We start from the raw sequence: 23,548 nt of genomic DNA, 5'->3' as shown, positions 1-23,548 counted from the left end.
AAACCACAACACAGCAGGGCTGCGAGGTGGTTTTCATCTTCATTTACAGACTATCAACCCAACCAACACAGTCAGCACCAAGACCCCCCCCCCCCCACCCCAACACACATGCCCACCCACCCACAAAAAAAAAAAAAAAAAAAAATCCTGCTTTGCTATTGGTTCTACATCAATAATACAGAACAGGTTCAATGTTTTTGCTGACAGTGGATTTTCACACATGCAGTGTGAGTTTCTCTCATTACTCAGCAAATGGACATGAGTGCAAACAAATCAAAACATTACTGTCTCAACTAACATTTCATTTAGTATTTATTTATGTTTATGTCTACATAAAGTGTCTGACCACTAAAAAATGTTCTGGGCTTATAACATTTTTCAGAATCCTGAGAAAAAAAATGTTCAGAAATAAAATTGTAGTCAAATTCTAGGAAAAAGTTTGTAATTAATATTGTAATTAAAATCAGAAAAAACAAACAAACAAACAAAAAAAACACCAACAAAAACAAAAAGTAAGAAAAGAGTCAGATTTCAATTTAAGAAGTCATACCTTCTGAGTTGAAAAGTCAGAATTTGGAAATGAGAATTTTGAGAATAAAATCTGAATGTTTGTATGTGGAATAAGAAATCTAAATTAAATTCAGACTTCTGCCCCAAAAAAGTAAAATTTAAAAAGTCAGAATTCATTAAGTAATATAAGAACTGTGCAAAATACTTTTTTCAGTAACTCCAATCGTCTTTCATGGCGATTCTAATGTTCAGCCAATGTTTGTGCACAGACATGGCGCATGCGCACAACACCAAAGCCAAATTAACTTCTTTTTCTCTCACCCATCCGGAATACTTCTTAAGGTTATGGTTAGGGTTAGGTTTAGTCGCAAGTCACCGTCAAATTATAATACGGGTAGGACGTTTTGTCAGAGTAGGATGGTTTCTCAGAACACCGGCCCTTTGGATGGAAGCATGGCCTGCAGAATAAGGGGGCAGTCGAGCCAGTGACTGATTGTGTATGCATTTTTCTTTTTTAGTATTATTTTTTTAAGATTATAATTTAATGTCAGAACTCGAAAATGAAATTTCATTGTCAGACTTAGAGAATAAAACTATTTTTGCATGGAACAAAGAACAAACCAGTAATGGAGAGGATAAAGAGAACTCTGAGGATGAGCATGAGAGATGACTGTCTGCCAAAGGCTAAAAGATCAGGAATAATCCCTCTTGGGACCATGACCATGAAGCACTGGTTTGGATCAGGAATTTAAAGAAGCCCCCCGAGGCTTCATCTTGCACAACTGCAGTATTGTTTGTCTGACCTTATACAGTGACTTAAGACTGTGAATGACTTGTTTTATAGCATTTTAAGAGCTTTACTATTACAAAATGCCAGATTCAGTGCAACAAATTTGATACAATCACTTACTCTATACTCTATTTTCTATAAGGACTGTTAAACATATGGAAACTGATAAAATGCACATGTGGAATTTCTTTTGCCTGTTGCATTTTTTTTTTTTTTATAAAAAGAAGGGATTCAGCAGGAGTATCAGTATGTGAGAGCAAATATTTATTTCAACTGGATTCTGGTAAGCACAACAATGTCTGGGTTTCATTTCTGCACAGTTGAATATAGTAACAGAGAATTCTCATTTGCACGTTTGTGGCAAAAAAATACAATAAAATGAATCATTTGTGTTTGAGGTGGTTTGCAGTACATGCTCTCTAATGTCAGGCGAACACTCATGCTCATCTGGTAATCACAGCACGTTGTTTCATGTGCAGAAATGAAAGTTGAAATATCATGCAAAGAAACATTGTTTTCTCAGGTGATTTTGGTGAATCCTGTACATTTCTCTGCATGAAACAGCTTGACTGGAAACTCAATAGTGTCCATCAGTTAGCAGTAGAAAGTGTCAAAACACCCAGTTTTTCCTTTTTAGGATAAATGAAATTGTTCAGGGACAGACGTTTGTAGTGGGAAGCTCTATACAGCATTATTGGTCCACCTTTCTCTGCAGAAACTAGATGACGTTCTCAAACAGCTGCATAGAAGCCATTATATTTTCATCCTGTTATGGAAACAATAGTTATACAAGTAATATAGTGTATAAATTTGGCCAATCATCATGTGGCAAAATCTTTAGATTTACATAAGGATTTACCTTTTGGCAGGTTTCTATGAATTCATCTATTGTCACCACTCCATCTCTGTTACGGTCCATTTTCTGATCCATATTAAAGAAACAAAGTGGATAACATGAGGTAAAATAACAGGTTCTTTCTTTCTTTCAGTTTATTTATCATTCATTTCTTTCATGAATGAGTAACTGAAAAAAAGTGTACACCCCTGTAGCCTGTCACAGTAACAAATAAAATGTGGCACTGGGTAGTAATTGGTAAATGGACTGGTTCTTATAGTACTTTTCTACTCTACTTGAGCACTCAGTGCTTCAATACAATATCTGGATGTACTAATGTACATTCACCGCATACTTTATTAGGTCCTCTGTTAAACTGCACACTAACACAAGGATCTGATCAGCCAGTTAAATGTCACAAACTCAATATAATTCAGTGACTTTGAGCATGGCAACTTTGTCGGTGCCAAATTTTAAAAACGGCTGATCAAACTGGGATTTTGCCCACACACTGATTTTTAGGGTTTACAGATAATGGTTGAAAAAAGTGAAACTATCCAGTGAGCAGCAGTTCTCTGGGAAAAAAGGACTTGTTGCTTTCAGAGGTCAGAAGAGAGTGGTTAGATACAAGGAAACAGCAACTGAAATAACTACTTATTACAACCAAGGTATGCAGAACAGCATCTCTGAATGGGCTGATGAGGCCTGATTTCTTCTCTAGGGTGAAAATTGACTGAAGTAAACAACATGAGAGCATGGATCCCCCATCCTCCTGTGAGCAGTGGCGGTGGGAGTGTGGGGGTTTCTGGATTAAGTACCTGGAAGAACTTCTCCACATGTTCACCTGGGGAATCGTCTCGTACGCTGGGTAAAGTATACCTGCCCATCATGTCATAAATGGAGGTCATGATAGCCATCATTTCCTGCAGGAAAAAAGACAGACATCATAAAAGTGCAACAGATTTGGATTTTATTTATTTATTTTTTATCATTGTACCTCTTTTGTAATGTAGCCATCCTTGTTGATGTCATATAGATTAAATGCCCAGCGAAGTTTCTCCGTAACTGAGCCTCGAAGTAACACAGACAGACCTAGAACAAAGTCCTGTAAATGCAATCCATTGTTTAATTTCTTTTAAGCTTTTTATAAATGAAAACCTTTAAAATTGCAGCCCCTGCTGTACTCACCTCAAACCGGATGGAGCCATTTCTGTCCATGTCAAAAGCATTAAACAAGAAATGTGCATATGTAGTTGCATCTGAGAGAAAATAATGAAAAGCAAGAAATGACCATTGTTAATTGCAATGCATGTTTAGCACGGAATATTAACTGTAATCAACTGTGGTCTTTTTAAAAAAATTAATCTAGAGGGAGTGAGAAAAATTTACTTAATTACTTAATGTTGCTATGGCAACTTTACAAAGAAACAGCATCTAGCAAATATAAACTGCACCTTTAAAATATCCAGTATCAAGTATCATGCTTATTATAATTTTTATTATCAAGTTGCATAATGTACCTCCTTGAGGGAAGAACTGTGAGTAAATGCTCTTGAATGTTTCTTCATCCACTAGCCCACTGGGACACTCCTATTGAAAGGTAAACAATAGAAAAACAAGTCAGTGAAAGAAAAGAGTGTTTAACTCTGCTAATGAACAGTTAGGAGTCATTAACACATATGGACTTAGTGTATACCAGTTAAGAAGTACAGAATATTAACAATATTAAAGGTGAGACACTAAAAGTGAATCAGGAAATTGCTGGGACATCCAATCCTGGAAAGATTGGGACTTGTCTTGAATACTTCCCACTTATAGAAAATAGTTCTTACAGCTGAATAATCGACTTCAAATTGACTGTAATTAGTGATACAAGCCTTCACAGATTGATGGGCAGCAACACGGTTGTTGTAGAGACCCACCCTTTGGCACATCCCAGCACACCCACTCACTTCACCAGATGCACCTTGTTTAGTTCTCTCACCTTTGATTGGGTGTGGTGCTTGTCCTCGATTGCAATCACCTGTCACACATTATATGTCACACATTATATAAGGACTGCATTCACTTTTGGCTCACTCTTTCTTCACTTCCACACGGGGCGGCAGCTGAGGTGAGGTTCTAGTTGGGTTTTATTTTTATGTATTGTTTAAGGGAATGAGTAACTTAAATCTGTTTCCCTGTTTTCTTTCAGCTGTGGCAGTCCATGTGTGTCTTTGTTTCCTTCCTTCTTTGCCTTATTTATTTGAGAATAAAAGGAGAACCCTGAGAATAATTCTGAATTAGATGGCTGCTTTTTCTTATTCTAACCGGATGAGCCCATGATGCTGATTGCTTCAGCCCTGAACCTTCCTTCCTTCAAAACAACGGTCCTTGGTCTAAGGAGCTTGGAAAGAACTGAAGAAACTTCTTCACTTCTAGAACTGAAGAAGTTTCTTGGTGAAACTTCTTTAAGCAACTTAAAGAAGTCCAGATGCTTTTTTTCCAAGCTCCTTAGACTATGATGACCTGGATAACAGAAAAACCTTCACAGACAACATGGCCCTTGCTTCTCTAAGATGATGATGTCATTCCTCATCGGCTTTGTGTCCCCTGTTGCATTGTCTTAAGGAAAAAACTTAAGGAAATCTTATTTGAGACCTTATAAGATCATCGTTTACTCAAAGAATTGATTTGTCATAAAACAACGCAACAATTGTAGTAACACTGATACATGTGTGGAGAATACCTTGCTTGTGCTGGGAAAAGAGAGTGCAATAAACTACACAGGAATGAAGCAAAAACTTTGATTTCATTTGGCAAAAAAAGTGTGGAAACCGGTTTTAGTGCGAAATGTAATAAAGCTGCAAAAACAACTAAAAAACTCAGATCGAACGATTAACTTTGGTGATTGCTCTGCTCGTTTAGTGTTACCTGGAATTCCAAAGCAAAGTGGAATACAGCACCGGGTATCAACTAATACTCTTGTACTTAATACTACTGTACTTATCCTGCTATGACAAGTCAGAACGTCTGCTGTGAAAACAAATCTGCTTGGTTAGTTAAAATCATCTTCTTGATATCATCATTAAAGATTTGTTTATGCTGGACATTTCTCTGCGCAACTCTTTATGTATCATTAATGCCTCTTTTTTTTTCTAAGTTTAAAGCTTCTTTGTTTACATCAGCTTGTGGTCTTCTCCTTCCCCTCTTTAATGGAGCTTTGCTTCCTATTACAACCACTTACTGTCGATATCTATTACCCCGTCCTGCAGTGGGTAAAAATGTGTTAAGTCACTCCCAAGTTTATGCGTGCATGCCGTGGTTGACCAATACGATTTGAGCAATACATGCAGCGGCTCATAAAAAGAAAGAAATTTGCCATCAAAATAAAGATTTCTGCCCTTAGGCACTTGCATGCACACTTATTGTTTACACACACACACACACACTCATTTTCAATAATCTTCTTGTTCAATTGTACATTTGGAGAGAAACTATTTTACATGATTACACATTTTTTTGTTTGAAAAAAGGGGAAAAATGGTAGTATCTGACTAGGATGCTTCCTGCATTCCTCATAGGTGAGTTGCTTTATAGCTGTCCTGCAGAGAGGAAACCCTACGCACACCCAGGAATCACTGGAGAGATTATGTTACTGGGCTGGGTTTCCCCCGTGAAGAGCCTGGGCGAGGGAGGTCTGAACTTCTCTGCTTAGACAACCCAATAAGATGCAACAAATAGAATTAGGGCTGCCACGATTTGTCGACTAGTCACGATTACGTCGACTATCAAAATCGTCGACGACTGATTTAATAGTCGACGCGTCGTTTGAAGCTTTGTAAGATCACAAAAGACGCAGGAATAAGTGGCAGGATTTAAGAGTGTAATAACGGACTGAAACAGAAGATGGCAGCATTGCATGTACAAGGATGTCAGCTACCGCTAAACCCCGAAGAAGAAGAAGAAGCAGCTGTGTCCCAGAATTCATAGCGCGGGCCAGCGCAGTTGTCAACAATGGCGGCAGCTAGTTAGTTTTAATGTTACTCTTATTATTCTTTCTGGGTCACAAAATAAACGTTTAACATATTTTCAGGCGAGAATGTAGCTGTGTAAACCTCAAATATCGGCTCAGTTTATCAGGACACCACATATTTTCAAAAGCGCTCCGACGTTTTCGGAGACATCTGTTACCCACTAGCTCGTTAGCGAGCCGGGGGCAAGGTCACTAGCGCCGTGAGAACACCGGACTCCCCGCAAATCGTTTTCAAACCCACCGCCGTCTTTCGCTACTCAGGTTAAATATATATGAGTCACTTAGATAACTTAAAATGTTATTGTTTGGCTTTTTTTTTTTAGTATTTTATTTGTTCCTGAGTAAATCAGTTTGTCTGAGATTAAAGTTATAGTTTTTACACAGCTGAATAAACGCCAAGCAGACAACTGATTATCAGAAGTGTGAGATGCTCCAGAATATACCCCAGTGTCCTGTTATATTTTAGATAGCAAGGAGTTTATTAAACTTCACCGAAACAATCTGCAAATTTCATTAAAATTTAATAAACTATCATCTTGTCTTTATTTTTAGTTAGCACAGACCTTAAACACTTAAAGCTGTAAGCTAATGATAGTTATATAAGAGCAGATGCTGCTGGTGCAATAAGCTGTAGTTTTACGTCCAATGGATGATGATCTGATTAGTCGACTAATCGCAAAAATAATCGGTGACTAGTCGACTATCAAAATAATCGTTTGTGGCAGCCCTAGATAGAATATAAAAGTAATTTCCTGTAAGCCTGGGATTTTTAAAGTACCAAATGCGCACATAAAACACTATAATTCCAATCATATGTTTACAGTAGGCTACCTGAAAAGTGGTCTGAGCAACACAGGAGAACTTCTTAAATCACAACTTCTTAAAATGACGCAGTAGTCCCATAACGTGTTAAAAATAGATTCAGTATTCAGTCAGTCTGTGAAGTTTTATGGTTTTATTTGGTTTATTAGTGATTGTCATATCTCTGTTTAAAAGATGCCGGTTTATATTGTAACGGTCATTTTTGTGCCAGTTTCGAGTGCTCTTGTGGTCCAATCCTTGAAGCCAGGATTCAAAACTTTCTGGAAGTCCATGTTGTTGACATTTGATGATTAATAATTACACACAGTTTAGACATAAAAACCTGGTTGTCTATATATGTTTACATGAACTTTTCTTGTACTTTTCATTGTATTGAATATTTTTTTGTAGCATTTATATTCATTTTAATAGAAGGAATGGTTAGAGAGTGCTCCACAGGAAATTAAGTTAAATGGTGTCACTGATGCTTCTTTTTATACAAAGTACATTGAGTTTATGTGTAATGAAGTGTGCTTATATTTTATAATTAAGTAATTACTCTATAATTAATCAATCAAACTGCAACTCGCAATGTCACAAATACATAAAGGATAATAGCAAAACACGTGGTTAGGGAAAGGTGCTCCTTTGTGCTAAAATACTGCCAAATAATAAAGAGTAAAACTGATGAATTGCTTCTAAGTATGCTGAGTGTTTTCTTACATTCTTAAAGCCTCTGTAAAGCGACTGCAGCTCCTTCCTGGTGAACTGCGTCTGGGCTTGGAGCTGTTCGAGACCCTCAGGTTGGTGACGCACCATGGAGAGTTCAAGGTCACTGTCACTGCTGTCTGTCACACGAAAAGAGACAAAAAGGGGAAACGAGAGGGTGGAAGGAAAGGGGGAAGAAACAGCAGTAAGACTAGAAAGACAGAAAAAGGAAATCATAGAGGCAAAACATTTACATTTACATCCTATAACTCAAAATGCTCACCATCTTCACAGAAACAGCACAAACATGGAGAGGTTTAAGAGGGAGAGGGACGACAAATAAATGGGTGGAAGCAACGGCGTAAGAAGAATGTTCAACATCGTACAAGTAAAAAAATAAGAAGATGAAACAGAAAGAAAGACGTGGGAGTTGTTTTGAGAGAAAGAGAGAAACTTGTAGCATTGAAGTATTATGCTAAAGTAACACAGCGAGCTCTTCCAGTTCTAGTTGAGCTATTTGGTGCAGTGCTACATTTTTATGAACATTGCATGAAGGAATATTTTTTGCTAAAGGCGTAACAGAAATAATCTTGATAGAAAAAGCTTTTTCTTCTTCATAATTTTGTTTATGAAGAATAACCAGGCAGAAAGTACATGCTGCCATGCTTTCTTTGGGGGCATTTTCAAGGTCGCTGTTGGCATCCTGACGCTTAAATGAAAAGATATTAGACAAGGGTGATTTAAAGCACATTTTTAGGGTTGCAAAAGCAAAAGGAGTTGCACATTTTTAGACAGCCACTGGCATTTAATGCAGTTACACCTGTGTTTGACAAGCTTAAATGCCAACTGTGAGAAAAAAAGCTTGCTTCGTCAGCCTTAAGGACCAAAAAATGTACATACTGCGATTACCAAAAACCAAGAATTTCCAAGAACAGCTGGAATGCAATTACAGTCACATGTAATAATGTGCAGAGGAATACCATTGTAGGTACTCACCATCTTCATGAGAATGCCACAGATATAGCAAGTTGAAGAGGTTGAGAAACAGGGAAGGAGAAATTGATATGACTGTTAAAAAATATTTAGATAGACCAAAATTTTTACCGATACAGAAAATTAAAAGGTAGGTTCAGGGTCGCTGTAAAAACAACACTGTAAGAATTTGTTCATGAAGAGGCCTCATGGTGTCTTTCAAAGTTACTCTTTTTTCATGGATGGACTTCGAGTTTTGTTCAAAAGTCCATGAATTTGTCCCAATAAACACAATAAGTTTTGTCATGAAAAGAGTTACAAGGGGATTAATTAACTGTCAGTACAGGAAAATTCAACTTACTGCATGTGCATGACTATTGTTAACTTTTCCATTTCTATTACGTATATAAAGAAAACCCTGTGAGATATTAAAGGCTATCCTACAAAGATCAATGTTTAATTTCTCTCTTTCTCTGTCTTACCTTCCAGTGACAAAGGGTCGCAAATCCCAAACTGTTTGAGGACAACAATACATAGTCCAATAACAACAATGATAGCAATTATTTCCATGCCCTCCAAAGCCATCGTTGCAATTCATTAGATATAGCTTCTGCAAAAGCCCTTTAAAAAAAAAACCCTTTAAAATAACAACTGACATATAACACTTGCTATGGTGCAAGCTCCGCTAGTTGTTAGTTTTCATATGCAAATGGCCAGTGAATGGGGGAAAGAAATAAAAGTGACTGCAGAGCCTTCTTCATTAAAGAAACGGGTTCAAAGTCCATTTTTGCTCCTGCAGGTAGATAAAAAATTCACTGAATCTGAGTTGCCCCAAATTATCCAAAGTTATCCCCAGTTGCAGATGATTCAGTTCTGCTGCGGCTCAGCAGCGTTTCGCATCCTGCTGGATCTTTCCAACTGTCCCATCAACTCAGGGCTCCACCTCCACTTACACTGTCTTGAGCTGTGTGTTTGAGGTTTTGGGCGGATGGGTGGATCACTGTTACTGAAGGGATTCCTCTGCTAATAGTTTCTGATTGGCAATCTGCAATGTCTAAATATGCCCGGTCATGATAAAGATGCAAAATGATATACCAAGCATTGATTCACATCTTCTGATGTTTGGGATATTAACAGCACTCATAAAGAAAACTATTGTGTCCTGTGTGGTGCTGCCTGTGTCTACAGGACTGCTCAGCGATGCACGCACTCAATAATACAGATGAATTCACTCTGATCTCAAAAGCAGTTAGACCACTGTGATTGTAAAAACTGTCTTTTATGACATTGCAAAAAACAAAACAAAAGCTGAAATGAACTATTGCTATCCTGCAAAGCTAAACTGACAACACAGATATATATATTTTATAAATAATGTATGTAACAGTATTTATATATACTTTTTGAGTTTTTTATGATTATGCTCTATTGTAAAGATCATTGGGATAGTTCACAACTGATGAGTCTGCACAACATAATGGACTCAATGTAAGTAGGAAAGAGGGGTGGAAAGCAAATCAATTGTGCAGAGGAACAATATTGGTCTGTGAGCAGGCAGAGGATGTATGCCAGATATGCATTTCGATGGTCAGGGAGGGTTTATGTAAGTTAGAGAGTTTAAATGGACCTAATGAACGGGGATAGTTCCCTGCCAAAAATACAAGAAATATCAATAGTAGAGCTGCCGAGCTCCTCAAATGTACATTTGGAGGATGTAATTTAGACTGAGACCTGATGTCGTTGTGCATTATGAAAATGTATGGGTTTTTTGTAAAAAGGTGTCTATCAGCTCATTTTCTGAAAAAAAGGCTTCTGTTTATTTGATTAGGACATTATATATGGCATAATCAAATACATTGTATTCATTTATTTTAGTAAATTTAGACCTACTTCATAATATGTGTCTACACTGAAACAAATTGCTGTAAAAATACAATATATTTTGTACAGCAATACACCACTTTTTGTAAATACAGCCATATACTGCAAATGCTGATGTAGAAAATATTAACAGCAGTCATTTCTATTATTGTAGCAGCTCAAGAAGATGGTCTATGAAGGCAAACTTTTATGAGTTCAAACTCTGATTCCAAATTGAGTTCACACATGATGATTCCTATATTGGTCACCAGCATGACCTGTATTTTTTCCATAATTTTTTGGCTTTTTGCAGTGAAGAGTAACTAGGAAAGTGGGTAAACATGCCCATCAAAGGGCCTCAGGTCAGAGTCAAACCTGCGCTGTTGCATTTAGCTTTGAAGCATATGGTTGCCTGCTTAAACTATTAGCTAGGTTTTGCATCTTTTTTTGTTTACATTATTATCATCAAAAATAATATCTATGTTTAGCACAACAGCTCATTAAAACTTTAATTCTGATTGCCAATTGGGGTCTGTGTGATCCTTGCTGTTATTATTTTTTATTTCATAATAAAAGTCTCATGGTTGTGACACCCTGACATTTGAGAAGATACAAATTTCTGGACATTGACAAAAAAATAGTACTTTAAAATACTCTGCAGTATACTAAAAAGTGTATATTTTATACATTATAGCACTGTTATAGTTACTGTTACTGTTTTTCACAGTAAGAAACTGTTATTGTAGAGTACAGATGTAAAATGACCGTTTAATCCTGTAAAATCTCAGTGATTGTAGTTTCCTGTCATTTAACAATGAAATTTACTACATTGTGAGCTCAACTTGGGCTTTTAGTCAGCACTGTAAACTGTAACGTAGAGCAGATGTACTGCCCAGCTAACAAAATGCAGGAACTTGTTATTTCTTTTATGTGGATTTTTTGCAACCTGTCTTTTTTGTGAGATGGACTCAGCCATTATATAAAACATGCAAGATGCATGAGCTCATGAGGGAACCTTCCATAAAAATAATGCATCATTACATTGTTTAATGCACCTTAAGTGCTGATGTATTCCTGTTCTTCTATTAAATACAGACAAGAGTGAGGTGGCTTAAGCTCGCAGAGATGCCGACAGTGCAGCCATCAGTCCCATCATCAGGCTTTAATGACTACACTGAAAGCTACATTACAGCCTGGAGTCTAAGCCATCAATCAAAACTTCTTGTCAAACAATTAAATTAGCTAGCTAGGACATTTTTCCTTGATGCAGGCATGGAGGTCTGGTTTAAGGCACAGGTCTTAATATCTACGCATTCAAATGGTACATTTGGGCTTTCCATTCAGGTTACAGTTGTGTTGCTTTTGAAACTTAAGAGGTCACTTCTATGAATCAGCGGTTCCCAACCCCCGGGCCATGGGCCGGTACCGGTCCGTGAGTCGTTTGGTACTGGGCCGTGAGAGTTGAGGCTTGGGTGTGAAATTGATGGTTTTCAGGGTTTTAATCGGTTGTTAACGTTAATTTTTTTAAAATCGTTTTTAGCGTTAACTCGGTTTCCTTGGGTCTTTTCTAGCGTGTTATGAATGAATCTTCTTTTTCTACCGGTACTGGTTTTATTTTGTTGTATTTATCCATGACACCTTAAAGGCCAGTCTGTGAAAATATTGTGGGACATAAACCGGTCTGTGGTGCAAAAAAGGTTGGAGACCGCTGCTATGAATCACCAAAGAAAACATGAACTATAAAGCTATCATTGTTAGTTCTGTATTTCCATAGTAGGGTATTTTAAGATGTCCTTACCTCATCCTTTTAGAGATGCTATGATTTGGAAAAAGAATAAATGCGTTCACTATTTATCGAGTTATAATGAAATTTGCTAGTTGCCCAATTTAGTTATTAAGCAGAAACAGGGCCAGCAACAGCAACAACGTGAACTATTTTAACTGTATTTTAAGAGTTTCTTCAGATCTTGTGTTTTCATTTTCTTTATTAACATCAAATACAGCAACAAGGAAAGAAAACTCTATACAGATACAGAATATCTGTATTATAAAGTAATGATTTCCAAGATATAATTGAGGGCATTTTTTATTTTAGACTAACAGATTTGTCCCCTCTGGATGGGTGTGATGTACAAGCTGGCCAAGAGCAGGAACAGTGAGCTTGCTGTAGAGTCTTTTCTAAAGGAACTTTCAGCTACTCCCTTATTCTGCAAGTGGATCTACGTGTTTGATTTGGCACAGATCCGCTTCCTGACACAATCCTCCCATTTATCAGGGATTTACACCACTACTAGGCGTACACTAGCTTGGCTGTCGTTTGTATTTCCTCCCAGAATTGAACTGAGGATCTTTCACATGTTGGGGCAGGTGTGTAAAGCTTTACACCATGGAGCCACTAAACTGAGCCTTGTCTAAATGTGACAAGTTATGATTTCATATAGATTTTACCCTGAGCATCATCAAAGTGGAAGACCTTCCAAGTCAGTGTTGCATTTGAAGTGCTCCCACTATAGCACAACAACAACAACAAGACAAACAAAGTCACAATCTCCAGGTTTTTAGTTGCTTTGGAGTTTTTTTGAATTCTTATTTTGAGTTTTCTTTTCATTTCCAATGTTATCCTAACACATTGAACCCTTAAGTGTATCATTTTTGATTTATTTTGACATTTTTTCTGGCTGTTATTTCATCGTTTAGGCTTTAAAGAGTTAAGTCTTTAATTACTGTTGAGATTTTGAGTCCTGTTTAGAGTTGATTATCATATATAGTAATTACTGGTTTTTATATACCTTCAGTTTCTATTGTGAGTTTCTTTCTAATGTGTTTAGTTCCCAAAGGCTTTCCTAGTTGTTCCTTTGTCTGTCTCGCCTTCTGTGTTTTCCCTTGAGTAAGCTAATTTGTGTTTCATTGTTTTCAGTACATTCCCTGTTTTATTCCTATAGTTAGCTTCGTGAGGTGGGTTTTACTTCCTGAATGTCTGCACTGATGTCTCATTCCAACTTTTGTCTAATCAGCCCTTTAATATGTGCAAAAACAGTCCAGTCTTCCCTGTGTCCTTTGTTAAGAGGTCTGCTATCCTCTGTACTTGTCCTCTTTCCTTGTATCCATTTAGATTTTGTTTTTGTTTTTTTCCTTCTGTTGATGTTTCACTATTTGTTTTATCATCAACCTAAAGAAAGTGTCTCCCCTTTTGTAAGTCAGCTTGCCTCCCGTGTTTGGGTCCTAACTTTACACAATATGACAAACAGACAAATTATAGATAATGCAAACATTAATTAAACATTAATTTAATGAAATACTTAATGACAGAATGATATCGATAAGTCTGTTAACTCACAGTTTGCATTTTTTCCAGCTTTCTTTCCGGTCTTCAAATAGGCTCAGTTTCATTAATATAGCAGCTCTGTTCCAGTCTTACAGGAAAATGTTTAAAGTGGACACATTTTATACTAAAAGTGTTGTTGAAGTGTGCACACTGCTTTTCCTCTCACACATGCTGCTTTGTCAGCAGTAGCTGTATTGCTTTCAGTCTGTATAATGTTTTCAACCGCTTCATATTTTCCCGGTGCTCAGTTCTATTATCTTTTGTGAAATCAACCACACTGCTGCCAGTTCACTTATCCTTAATTGTGATTCATTGGATGCTGCCAGGGACACTCCTTTCATGTAAGCATGCAGGGAAAACCCTGGAATAGGCTGATAACCAGTGTCCTGTTACTGCTTATCCTGATCGTCAGTCTTAAGGTAAGTGAGTCCAGATTACAGAAAGATTCCCTGGGTGGTGAATTGGCTGTGTAGTACAGACCTACATCGCATCTGTTTTTTAGTTCATTTTAATGCATTTCATTTGATGCAGATGAATCTCCTCTTTCATAGACTCTTCCATTCACTGTACAACTGCACAGTATGAATGTCAGTGCAGCCCATCAGCTACTGTAGACAGAGAGTGGTGTGTGTGAAATTCAGGTGCTGTAATCTCCACACGCCAGTAGATGGTGATAGTGTTGTAATAAAGTGCAGAGAAGTGCAGAGATTGTGGAGGAGCTTTAACAAACCTTTAAATTTCTCTGTATAACCGTTCAAAAAGCTAAAAATAATCTAATTCTAATTTTTGCTGTTCTCTGCTTTAGGTGCAAAATAGTGCTACCAGAAATATACTGGATGAGTTAAGATTAGCACACACATTCCCTTTCTGGTGTTAAACATGAGATGGAATGCATTATTATAGATAAAAACAATATTTACACAATAATGGTACTCTTATAAGTGCAAAATATTGTGTTTGCCAAAAAGTATTTGCCCTCTTGTCTTCCTGTCCAAGACATATTGCCATCTGTCTGCTGGCAGAGAGACAAGTCAGCAGAAAATGAGTCTGGATGACAGGAGCGGGTCGTTTCTAGAAACCGCAGAGGACAATTTCCATTAACCTCATTCTATATTTCTTCCGCTAAAACAAGTGAAATGTGAGAAATGGAAAGAAAATCAAGACAGAATGTGAAATTGTTCGGATGGATTGGGAAAAAAAATGTCTGCACTGAAGGTATATGTCAATAATTTACATAAACCAAGAAAAGAGGGCAGATGCTGGAAGACTCTGTGGCATTCATTTTTAAAAACGTGCCACTTTTCACTTCTCAGGGAGTCAGACAAAGAATGGCAACAGTCTGTCTGTGTGTGTTTGAGAGAGAACGAATGACAAAGGAGGGTAAAAATATAAAAACTCAAGAGTGAAAGCCTCCACAATGCACTCATTGACTGGTTAAAAGCTGAAAAATGAAGTTTTTAGCTGAAAAAAGGTTTACATAATAAAGAATGTAATACTTATAAGGTAAATCTATACTGCACATATGAATATGTTTAAAATCAATGTATTGTGTAATACATGACAGCGGACATGCACTCTTCCTATATTAATCCTGCGTTTCTCTTCCTCCACCCTGCTGTCACAGACAATCAACAATTTCCACTGAGGGTATTAGCGTGGTGCTGCAGCCTTCTTTGTGCTTCTACCTGGGCCCTGCTGTGTGGTGCTGGCAATTATCCACTTCACAAGGCAGCACTTCATCAGAGATTTACGGGAGAGCCGTGGTCTCTGCCACTTTGAGCCCTCCGTCTGACCGCCCGGGTTTGGCTCTTTCCCATTGGCATCCGGCAGCAGACCGCCATCGACCGCCTTCTCATCTGCCTGAAGACAGAAAGAAACTGTCCTCTGAGAGAGAAAAGAGAAGCAGACACACCTGATTTTAAAGAACTAGCCACGCTTTAAATCAGGGGAATAAAACAAAAGCCCCTCTCTGTAAGTGGATGTAAATATACCAGGTGTAATTATTTCAGGCTGTAAAACAGAGTCACTGCTAACTGTGGCGTGTCTCTTTACACTGAATTAATTCTTTAATATTTTGGTATTTTAGTCACAAATTAGATTTTAGAGAAGGTATTTCTCATTGTTAATAAAATTACAGTTCTGCAGATCTTTTTTTTTTTTGATGTTGCATGGTTTAGCTCAGTAAGGCTGATTTAGTTCTCTTCAATGCCATTAACAGCTGAAAATGACTAAATCCATACAAACACAGTCAGCAATTAGCCAGTGAGAAATAGCTGAACATTTACCAGCTAACAAACCAGATTTTCCCCGTGGAGATGAACACCAAAGATTTTAAACAAAAATCAATATCTGACCCACATTTATCAAGTGGACACAAATGAATGTTAATGTGTTGCTTAAAGCAGGTTTAATGATTTTATCCACTTCACCAGAGCCTAAAAAACCTCACCAATATACTCAGAGCTCTTCTCTTTTGGAGTGTATTGTCTCGATGTCTAGGATGTTGTCTACAATGGTTAATATAGAAGCTGTAACCTAGAGAAATAACAAGCTGGGACTGGCACGTGGCTGAACAGACTTTGGCACACATAAGCAAAGAACTGCGCTGCAGAGAGTGAACAGTGTTAACGAGGAGTAGAACTGATGTGGATGTTTAATAGAATAATGGTGTAGAAATCACAAGCTGCATCCATATTTATATTGTGAAATGAGTCAAAGCAACATTTAGACATTGATTTAATTTGTAATTGATGATCATTTAGTCATTTTAGTCATCAATTAAAAAGACTATTAAAAAGTATTTCTTTATTTATCTGTCCTGTTGTGTGACCCATTTTCGGCCAAGCTTTAGCTATCAGACAGATTACCTCATTTGACTCTACAATGCTTTGGTATACAAAGGAGTTAATGGTCCACTCAATGTCTGCAAGGCGCCGAAATTCTTGTGGGTGCAAAGCAAGCCTGAATCATCATCCCTCCACCATCGTGCTTATAGCTGGTACGAGGTGTTTGTGCTGATGTGCATTATGGCCAAACATCGCCACTTGTTTCAGAAGTCTGGGGATTTGTTTTCAACTTCTCCTGGGAACCCTCTCAAACAAGCAAGACTTCAAAATTCAAAATTCAAATTTTATTTGTCACGTACACAGTCATACACAGTACGATATGTAGTGAAATGCTTGGACAACTGCTCGTGACCTAAAGAAAACAAAAAAGGAAAAGGCTATGAATAAGATAGGAAATAAATATGAAAAATTAAAAAGGGTAAATTTAACTAGGAAGGAATAAAATATAAATTAAGGTTAAAAATGAAATAACTGTACAACACAAATTAGAATGAAGGGTAAATTTAACTGGGAAGAATAAGATAAAGATAAATATATAAATTAAAGTTGAAAATAAAATAACTGTACAACAAAATACACAATATAGAACTATATAAGAATGTATGAAGAAATCTAAATATAAATAAATATACACAATAACAGCAGCTGTACAAGTATTAACTGGAAATGAAGAATATAGTGACCAGTGTTGTGCAAAACCAAAGTCCAGAAAGTCCAGTGTGTGTGTAAGAACCATATGTGTGGGTCAGTACTGTGTGGTGGTGTGATTGAGAGACCGTATCGCCTGCGGGAAGAAGCTCCTCCTCAGTCTCTCTGTGTTGGTCTTCAGGGAGCGGAATCGCTTTCCTGACCTCAACAGAGAGAACAGTCTGTTGTTGGGATGGCTGAGGTCCTTCACGATCTTCCTGGCTTTGGTCCAGCACCGCCTGCTGTAGATTGAGTGCAGGTCAGGGAGCTCGGAGCGGATGGTGCGCTCAGCTGACCGCACAACCCTCTGTAGAGCTCGTCTGTCCTGCATGGTGCTGTTCCCGAACCAGGTTAAGATGTTTCCCGTCAGGATGCTCTCTATGGTGCAGGAGTAAAAGTTCCTGAGCACCTTGGAGGGCAGTTGGAAGTCTCTCAAGCGTCTGAGGTGGTAGAGATGCTGTCGGGCCTTTTTCACCACGGTGTTGATGTGACAGGACCATGACAGGTCCTGCGTGATGTGAACTCCGAGGTATTTGAAGCTGTCCACTCTCTCCACTGGGCACTCGTTGATGACGGGGGTCTGGTAGTTCCTCTCCTGCTTAGTGCTGAAGTCCACTATCAGCTCCTTTGTCTTACTGACGTTTAGAAGGAGGTTGTTCCTCTGGCACCAGTTCTCCAGATTCCTAATCTCCTTCACGTAGGCCGTCTCGTTGTTATCAGAGATCAGGCCCACCACGACGGTGTCGTCAGCAAACTTGATGATGGTGGTGGAGCTGGTAGTGGCCACACAGTCATATGTGTACAAAGAGTACAGCAGGGGGCTCAGAACACACCCCTTGTTCAGTCTTTTCCAAACTGTCAAGGTTAATATAGTAAGCAAAACTAAAACTAAATGTGAAAAAAAAAAACTTTTGGTTAACTAAAATAAAAACTAGACTTTGAAAAAAAAACTATTTTGTGAACTTGGAAAACCAACTAAAATAAAAATAGAGTGGAAATGCCCTCACTTTTAGTACCTGCTAATTTGACCAAAATGTTATTATAACTTGCCTGATGAGGCTTTAATGGACGTGGTTATTGAGATTTTGGTTATTGAGATGTCTTTAAAAGTGTTTTTATTCTAATACCTGCACTGATTTTTCCTAAATCTGACCTCTGACATGTGCCCGCCATACAATAATAATTAAAATGTAACACAGAAACCAATAAAAACTGAACTGAACTGAAAACAAAAAGTCAAAAAGAAATAAAAAAAGAACAATTATATAGAAATTATAACATTATAATAACTCTGTTATCTGCACTCTCATGAACTTTTCACATGCTAAGTCCTGTAGAATCTGGGCGTCATGTCCAGATTTGATTCTTTTTTGCAGTTTCTTTGAGCATTGCACAGTCTGACCTGTCATCTTGAATGTTTTTCACTTGTGAATAATCTTTTTCACTGTATAAAGTTGGAATTCTGTGTTAATGGCCCCATAAGTCTTCCCAGATTGATGAGCAGTGACAGTTGCTTCTCCAAGGTCATAGCTGATGCACTGACATTAACACACCTGAATGCTTCAGGCCAGCAAACTGCAGACAATTTCTATGTTTTTAGAAGTGACCTTAACTTTTTTTCACATGATGGATTTAGAAATGTGCTTTCTGAAAGAAATGAAAAAGGTCTCCGGTGACAGGAGCGCTTCTGGGAACAATAGCACAAAAGCTCTCATGTTACCACCACATTATATCATCACGACTCACATATTCAGTGTTTCTGTATCAGCAATGTAATTCACATCTCTGATTTTAAGCAGCACAAATGATGTACTGTGAAACAATATAAGAGTAGTGCTTTTTTTTGGCTTTGTCTCTTTTGTTGCTTTTTATTCTGAATGAGGTCTTTGGGCACAATCTCCCAACCTATCAGTGCTACTGTACCACGTGATGTTTAGAAGTTTCTTCTCCTTTCCTTTTAACTCTCTGCACACTGCATGAATAATGCAGCCATTAGATCTTATTGTTTAGAGGATATTTAGATGAAAGTATTAAGAGTGTTGTAGGAAACAACTGTCTGGGGAGTTCCTCTGTCCCCTATTTGAATATGGAAGGATGCTAAATCATCTTAGCATCAATGCTGTTGCTCAATAATTCACACTGCTTAAAACTTCATCAATAAAAGATCAGAGCGGACAGCCGTGGTGAGGTGAAGGATGACTAAGAATATAAGGAGTGATAGTAGAATACACACATAGCCTACATACACACAGGCATGTTGTATGCATCTGTGCCAGTCACACGCTCACATTTAAAAATGCATGACTACACATTTAGCAGTCTCATACATAAATGCAGCGTATAGCCTTCAGGCGCGTCTAAAACGGTCTCCTCTGACCTGAAATCTGATTTTACTTCACCCGAATCAAAATAAATTCAACAATCAAATAGATGTCATTGGAATTTATACATTTATTTACCTTTAAAGGGTAAATAAAACAAAATTAGACAAAATGATGTGTAAAGAACTCACATGCTGCTCTAGCAGATCCAAAAGGAGGTTATTTTGGGTCTTCACATGCGGGGAGCTGCATTATTAAAAGAGAGATGCTCCGTGCGATCTACCTCGTCGTGAACTCTCTGGGCACCCGACCCCCACTGAGCGTCACATATGTTACCTTTTTGCATGCACACACACCTGCATGCAGGCATGAGCTCACACATAGTGTTGTGTCGTGTTTTTGGTATCTTCAAGTCTGCCTTGCAGTTCTGCTGCATGCATATGTTTTTGCCCTGTGTTTGAGCTCAGTCATGAACAACAAAGGAGTATTCCTGTTAGCATTCTCCTTGAGGGCAGGATAGTAAGCTTCTAAGTTTTAAATAGCCAGTTGGTGGAAGGAAACAAATCTCATTTAGAATGTACTTAAATAATGAAAGGTACTCTTTTCTAGTAAATTTACAATTCTAGGTGAACTACTTCGGGTTTTGCTCCACCAGAGTACTCCAAATCTCTAGATATAAAAATGATTAATAAATAAACAATAAGGAGCAAAAAAATAACATATAATCAGCTGCAACATGTTTGAGGAAACATAAAACATCTATAACTGAAGAAAAAAACTTACATCTGCATAGTCTTATAATGCAGATGTGTTATAAGTTATGGTCGGTTACAGTTTCAAAGGGCTTATTTCACCTTTAATACTTCATGTGTGGTTTTCAGATAATACCAAGGTATTAGTTACTCCATAAGTTGGAATATTGATTTTGGAGTACTGTAAAAGGAGCATTGATGGATCTCTGTATCGTTAAAATATCACAAAATCATATGGTCCAGTCCTCTTTCTTTCAAATGTTCAGTTGTGAGACTTTTTAGCGCTGATAAATAACCAGAAGGTCAGAGCATGTGCGCTAGGGCAGGTAAGACACTGCAGGAGCGTTATTGTGATTAATCGTCTGTATTCTGGGTAAATCGTATTCAGCAATGACAGAAAGTAACAGTCAAAGTGATAAATGCTCATCCTACCTGCATTGCGTCTGGATTTCACTTGCTGTTTTGAGGAAAAAAAATCGCTGCAACCTTCGTCTGCGCTCCTCAGATGAGACCCCGGGCGAGCTGCAGCCGCTTGCAGACACAGAGAGACATCAGCTATTTAGAGGAGGAGGAGCAGAGCTGCTCAGAGTCCTGCGCTCACAAGCTGAGCCGAACATAAACACTATACAGTTGTGATCATCACATCCAGCGTCGCAGGACAACACCTCTGAAGAAAAATGACAGAGTCATTGATCTAAGGGAAGAGTCGTGATCTTCAGCAGATACTGAAAAGTGCCAGTGCTCGTCTCAACAAGTGAACAATTTATAGAGCTGCAGAGGCAGGGAGGTGTGGATGAGCTGTTTACATTGTGACAAATGTTATTAGAAGTACCAGACACATTATAACCTGCAGCACTGGCGTGCGAGTCCCGGCCCAGTCTGCGTGCCTCTCTGAGGAAATTAAAAAAATATTGCTGTGTTGTCTGTAAGCTCCTGCTCAGATATCATAATGAAAAGATTATTATATACAGACATTCATCTATAAGGGCTTCTAAGGATTTCTCACTTGTAATTAGAGTTTGGTTTTGGGGGAAATGTCTGCTGTATGAGGAAAAATATTTCACATTCAGTTTCAGAGGATGAAAGGAATCATAATGCACTATGTAGAAAAGAGCATCTACATCTGACATTGAATAATTATAATTTTAGTTACTTGGAGGGATCATTTTGATCATTCTAGACCTGTAAATAGAAATATTATGATATTTGAGTGCTCATTGATTACATTTCTTCTTGTCAAATGATGTCAGGTCATAGAAAAAAAGGCTGCAGACATTAATGCTCAGTGTGCAGGTTTCTAGCTGAAAACACATTATGGTAAAACATTCCTAAATTTTGACATTGAAATGTAAAATGATAGCTCCGTTCCCTGCACGAGTTTCTATCTATGGCATGGTATGAACTTGAAAGGTAAATGAATACAAGTACAGGAAGCTTCCTAAAATATACTCTGATACCGCATCTGTTAAAGTACTTCATCTGAAATTCTCTGAAAGTCAGACTGATGAACACACACACGCACACACATACACACACACATGCACGCACGCACACACACACACACACACACACACACACACACACACACACACACACACACACGCACACACACACGCACGCACACATCTGCTGTTGTTTTTGGGGATTGCCTTATGCGCACCACCTTAAATTTTAAACTGAACAATTATTATGTGATTTAACTATGCGTGGAAATATATCATTGTCAAGGTCTACTATCAAGAAATGCCTTACATTTGCACAATGACGGGAACTAGCTCACTGAATCAATGAGCTTTGATTAGTGATTGTTGATCAGTGGTCATGACAATTTGCATGTTAATGATCAAGGAACTGACCTCCCAGCCCATTGTTCACTGGGCTTCATTGGACACATATGGCTGCCAGTGGAACTCGGTCACTAGTGTTTATTGATGACACAATTGCTGATAGAAGTAACAGGATGAAGTCTGAAGTGTACTCTGCTATAAGCGGCTCAGATTCAACCAAATGTTGCAACAGCGACCCAAACCAACCCAAGAGTTTCTCAAGGCAATGATCAGGTGGCAACCACCTGATCTCAACATGGTTTAACCTACCTTTTAGTTACTGAAGACAAAACTGAGGGCAGCAAGACCCGCAAAGAAGCAGCGACTGAAAGTGGCCTGGCAGAAGGTGACAAGGCCAGAAACACGGCAGTTGGTGATGTCCATGAGTTCTGGGTAGAATTCTGGTATTCCCTACACCCTGGAGATAAAGGAAGGGAAAGGCGGAGAGAGCAAGAGCAAAAAAGAGAAGACAACGACAGATTAGCCGGTTAGCTTTACAAATAACTGTTCATTCAGAACTGGAAGGTATGTTGATTTTAATGACACATGTCTTTGTTGTTGCAATTGAAGATAGAGCTGGTCAGTAATATTACAAACTGGAAACCACTAGCATTTAGTGGCGAGTGGGCAGGCGGGTGAGGGAAGGGCCTTTTGTCTTACAGGAAAACATCCCAGCCTGCATCCACACAGTTCATCACTCTGCAGGTAAGGAAAGGGGGAGAGACAGTGAGAGTGGAGAGAGACAGAAAGACAAGGCTAAAAGACAAGGCGTCTGGCAGCACCATAACATTTTTATACAGAGAATTAATGTTTTTAGAAGTCGGAGATTGTTCTCATGGTATCCAAAAACAATAAAAAAGTAAGTATACACCATGCGTCAAAGAAACACAGTTTATCAACGCACAGTGGGAAAACTATCTCATAAATCGTTTTGAACGCAGTGATTCTGTGGCTGCTGTTTCACGTTTTACATGCACACGTAGTGATACGTCCAGTGAAGTAAACCCTGCAAAGAAAAACCCAGGTCGCATATGCTGCATGTGCTGCATTAGTTATGATGTTCAATGGCTGGAAAGAGAAGAAAGCCAGTATGATATGAAACTTTTATCTGCTCTATTCCACATTCATGATGAGGCTTTGGTGGAAAAAATAATAAAATGATGGCACTGAGTGTAATTAACCTTCAGGAGTCACTAATAAAAAAAATGTCCATGACAACATCTTTCAAGCTGCTCGGGGATGCCGGCACATAATTAACACAGGGGAGGGGTTAAGGGTTGTTGAGTTAATTAAGATGTTG

At 38.2% G+C, this 23,548-nt stretch overlaps 1 protein-coding gene across 4 annotated transcripts; it reads right to left on the bottom strand.

Annotated features, from left to right (window-relative positions):
• Positions 1 to 1,543: 1,543 nt before the first annotated feature.
• On the bottom strand, positions 1,544 to 22,536 carry LOC113025796 (calsenilin-like). 4 transcript variants are annotated; one of them, XM_026173958.1, is made up of 11 exons: positions 22,519 to 22,536; positions 20,855 to 20,953; positions 15,502 to 15,700; positions 8,656 to 8,658; positions 7,675 to 7,799; positions 3,656 to 3,725; positions 3,324 to 3,394; positions 3,133 to 3,240; positions 2,954 to 3,058; positions 2,160 to 2,222; positions 1,544 to 2,066 (listed from the first exon to the last, which is right to left on the bottom strand). In XM_026173958.1, the coding sequence occupies exons 2-11, from the start codon at positions 20,858 to 20,860 to the stop codon at positions 2,019 to 2,021; spliced, it is 798 nt and encodes a 265-aa protein (XP_026029743.1). In that variant the 5' UTR covers positions 20,861 to 20,953; positions 22,519 to 22,536; the 3' UTR covers positions 1,544 to 2,018. The 4 variants fall into 4 exon arrangements, with proteins under 4 accessions (XP_026029743.1, XP_026029745.1, XP_026029744.1 ...); XM_026173960.1 differs by lacking the exon at positions 22,519 to 22,536 and having other exon boundaries at positions 15,502 to 15,676; positions 20,855 to 21,167; XM_026173959.1 differs by lacking the exons at positions 8,656 to 8,658; positions 22,519 to 22,536 and having other exon boundaries at positions 20,855 to 21,167.
• Between the last annotated feature and the right edge of the window lie 1,012 nt (positions 22,537 to 23,548).

The sequence above is a fragment of the Astatotilapia calliptera genome, chromosome 7, assembly GCF_900246225.1.
Source record: "Astatotilapia calliptera chromosome 7, fAstCal1.2, whole genome shotgun sequence".
Taxonomy (NCBI): domain Eukaryota; kingdom Metazoa; phylum Chordata; class Actinopteri; order Cichliformes; family Cichlidae; genus Astatotilapia; species Astatotilapia calliptera.
The sequence above is the reverse complement of the archived record's forward strand: the minus strand, read 5'-3'. Positions and strand labels throughout refer to the sequence as shown.

Bases quoted from the DNA above. Each gene is read 5' to 3' on its own strand.
- LOC113025796 (XM_026173958.1), bottom strand. The intron at 3,395-3,655 runs GTACATTATGCA...ATTTTCTCTCAG, and splicing joins ACAGTTCTTCCCTCAAGGAG to ATGCAACTACATATGCACAT. The intron at 2,067-2,159 runs GTAAATCCTTAT...TTTCCATAACAG, and splicing joins TCATAGAAACCTGCCAAAAG to GATGAAAATATAATGGCTTC.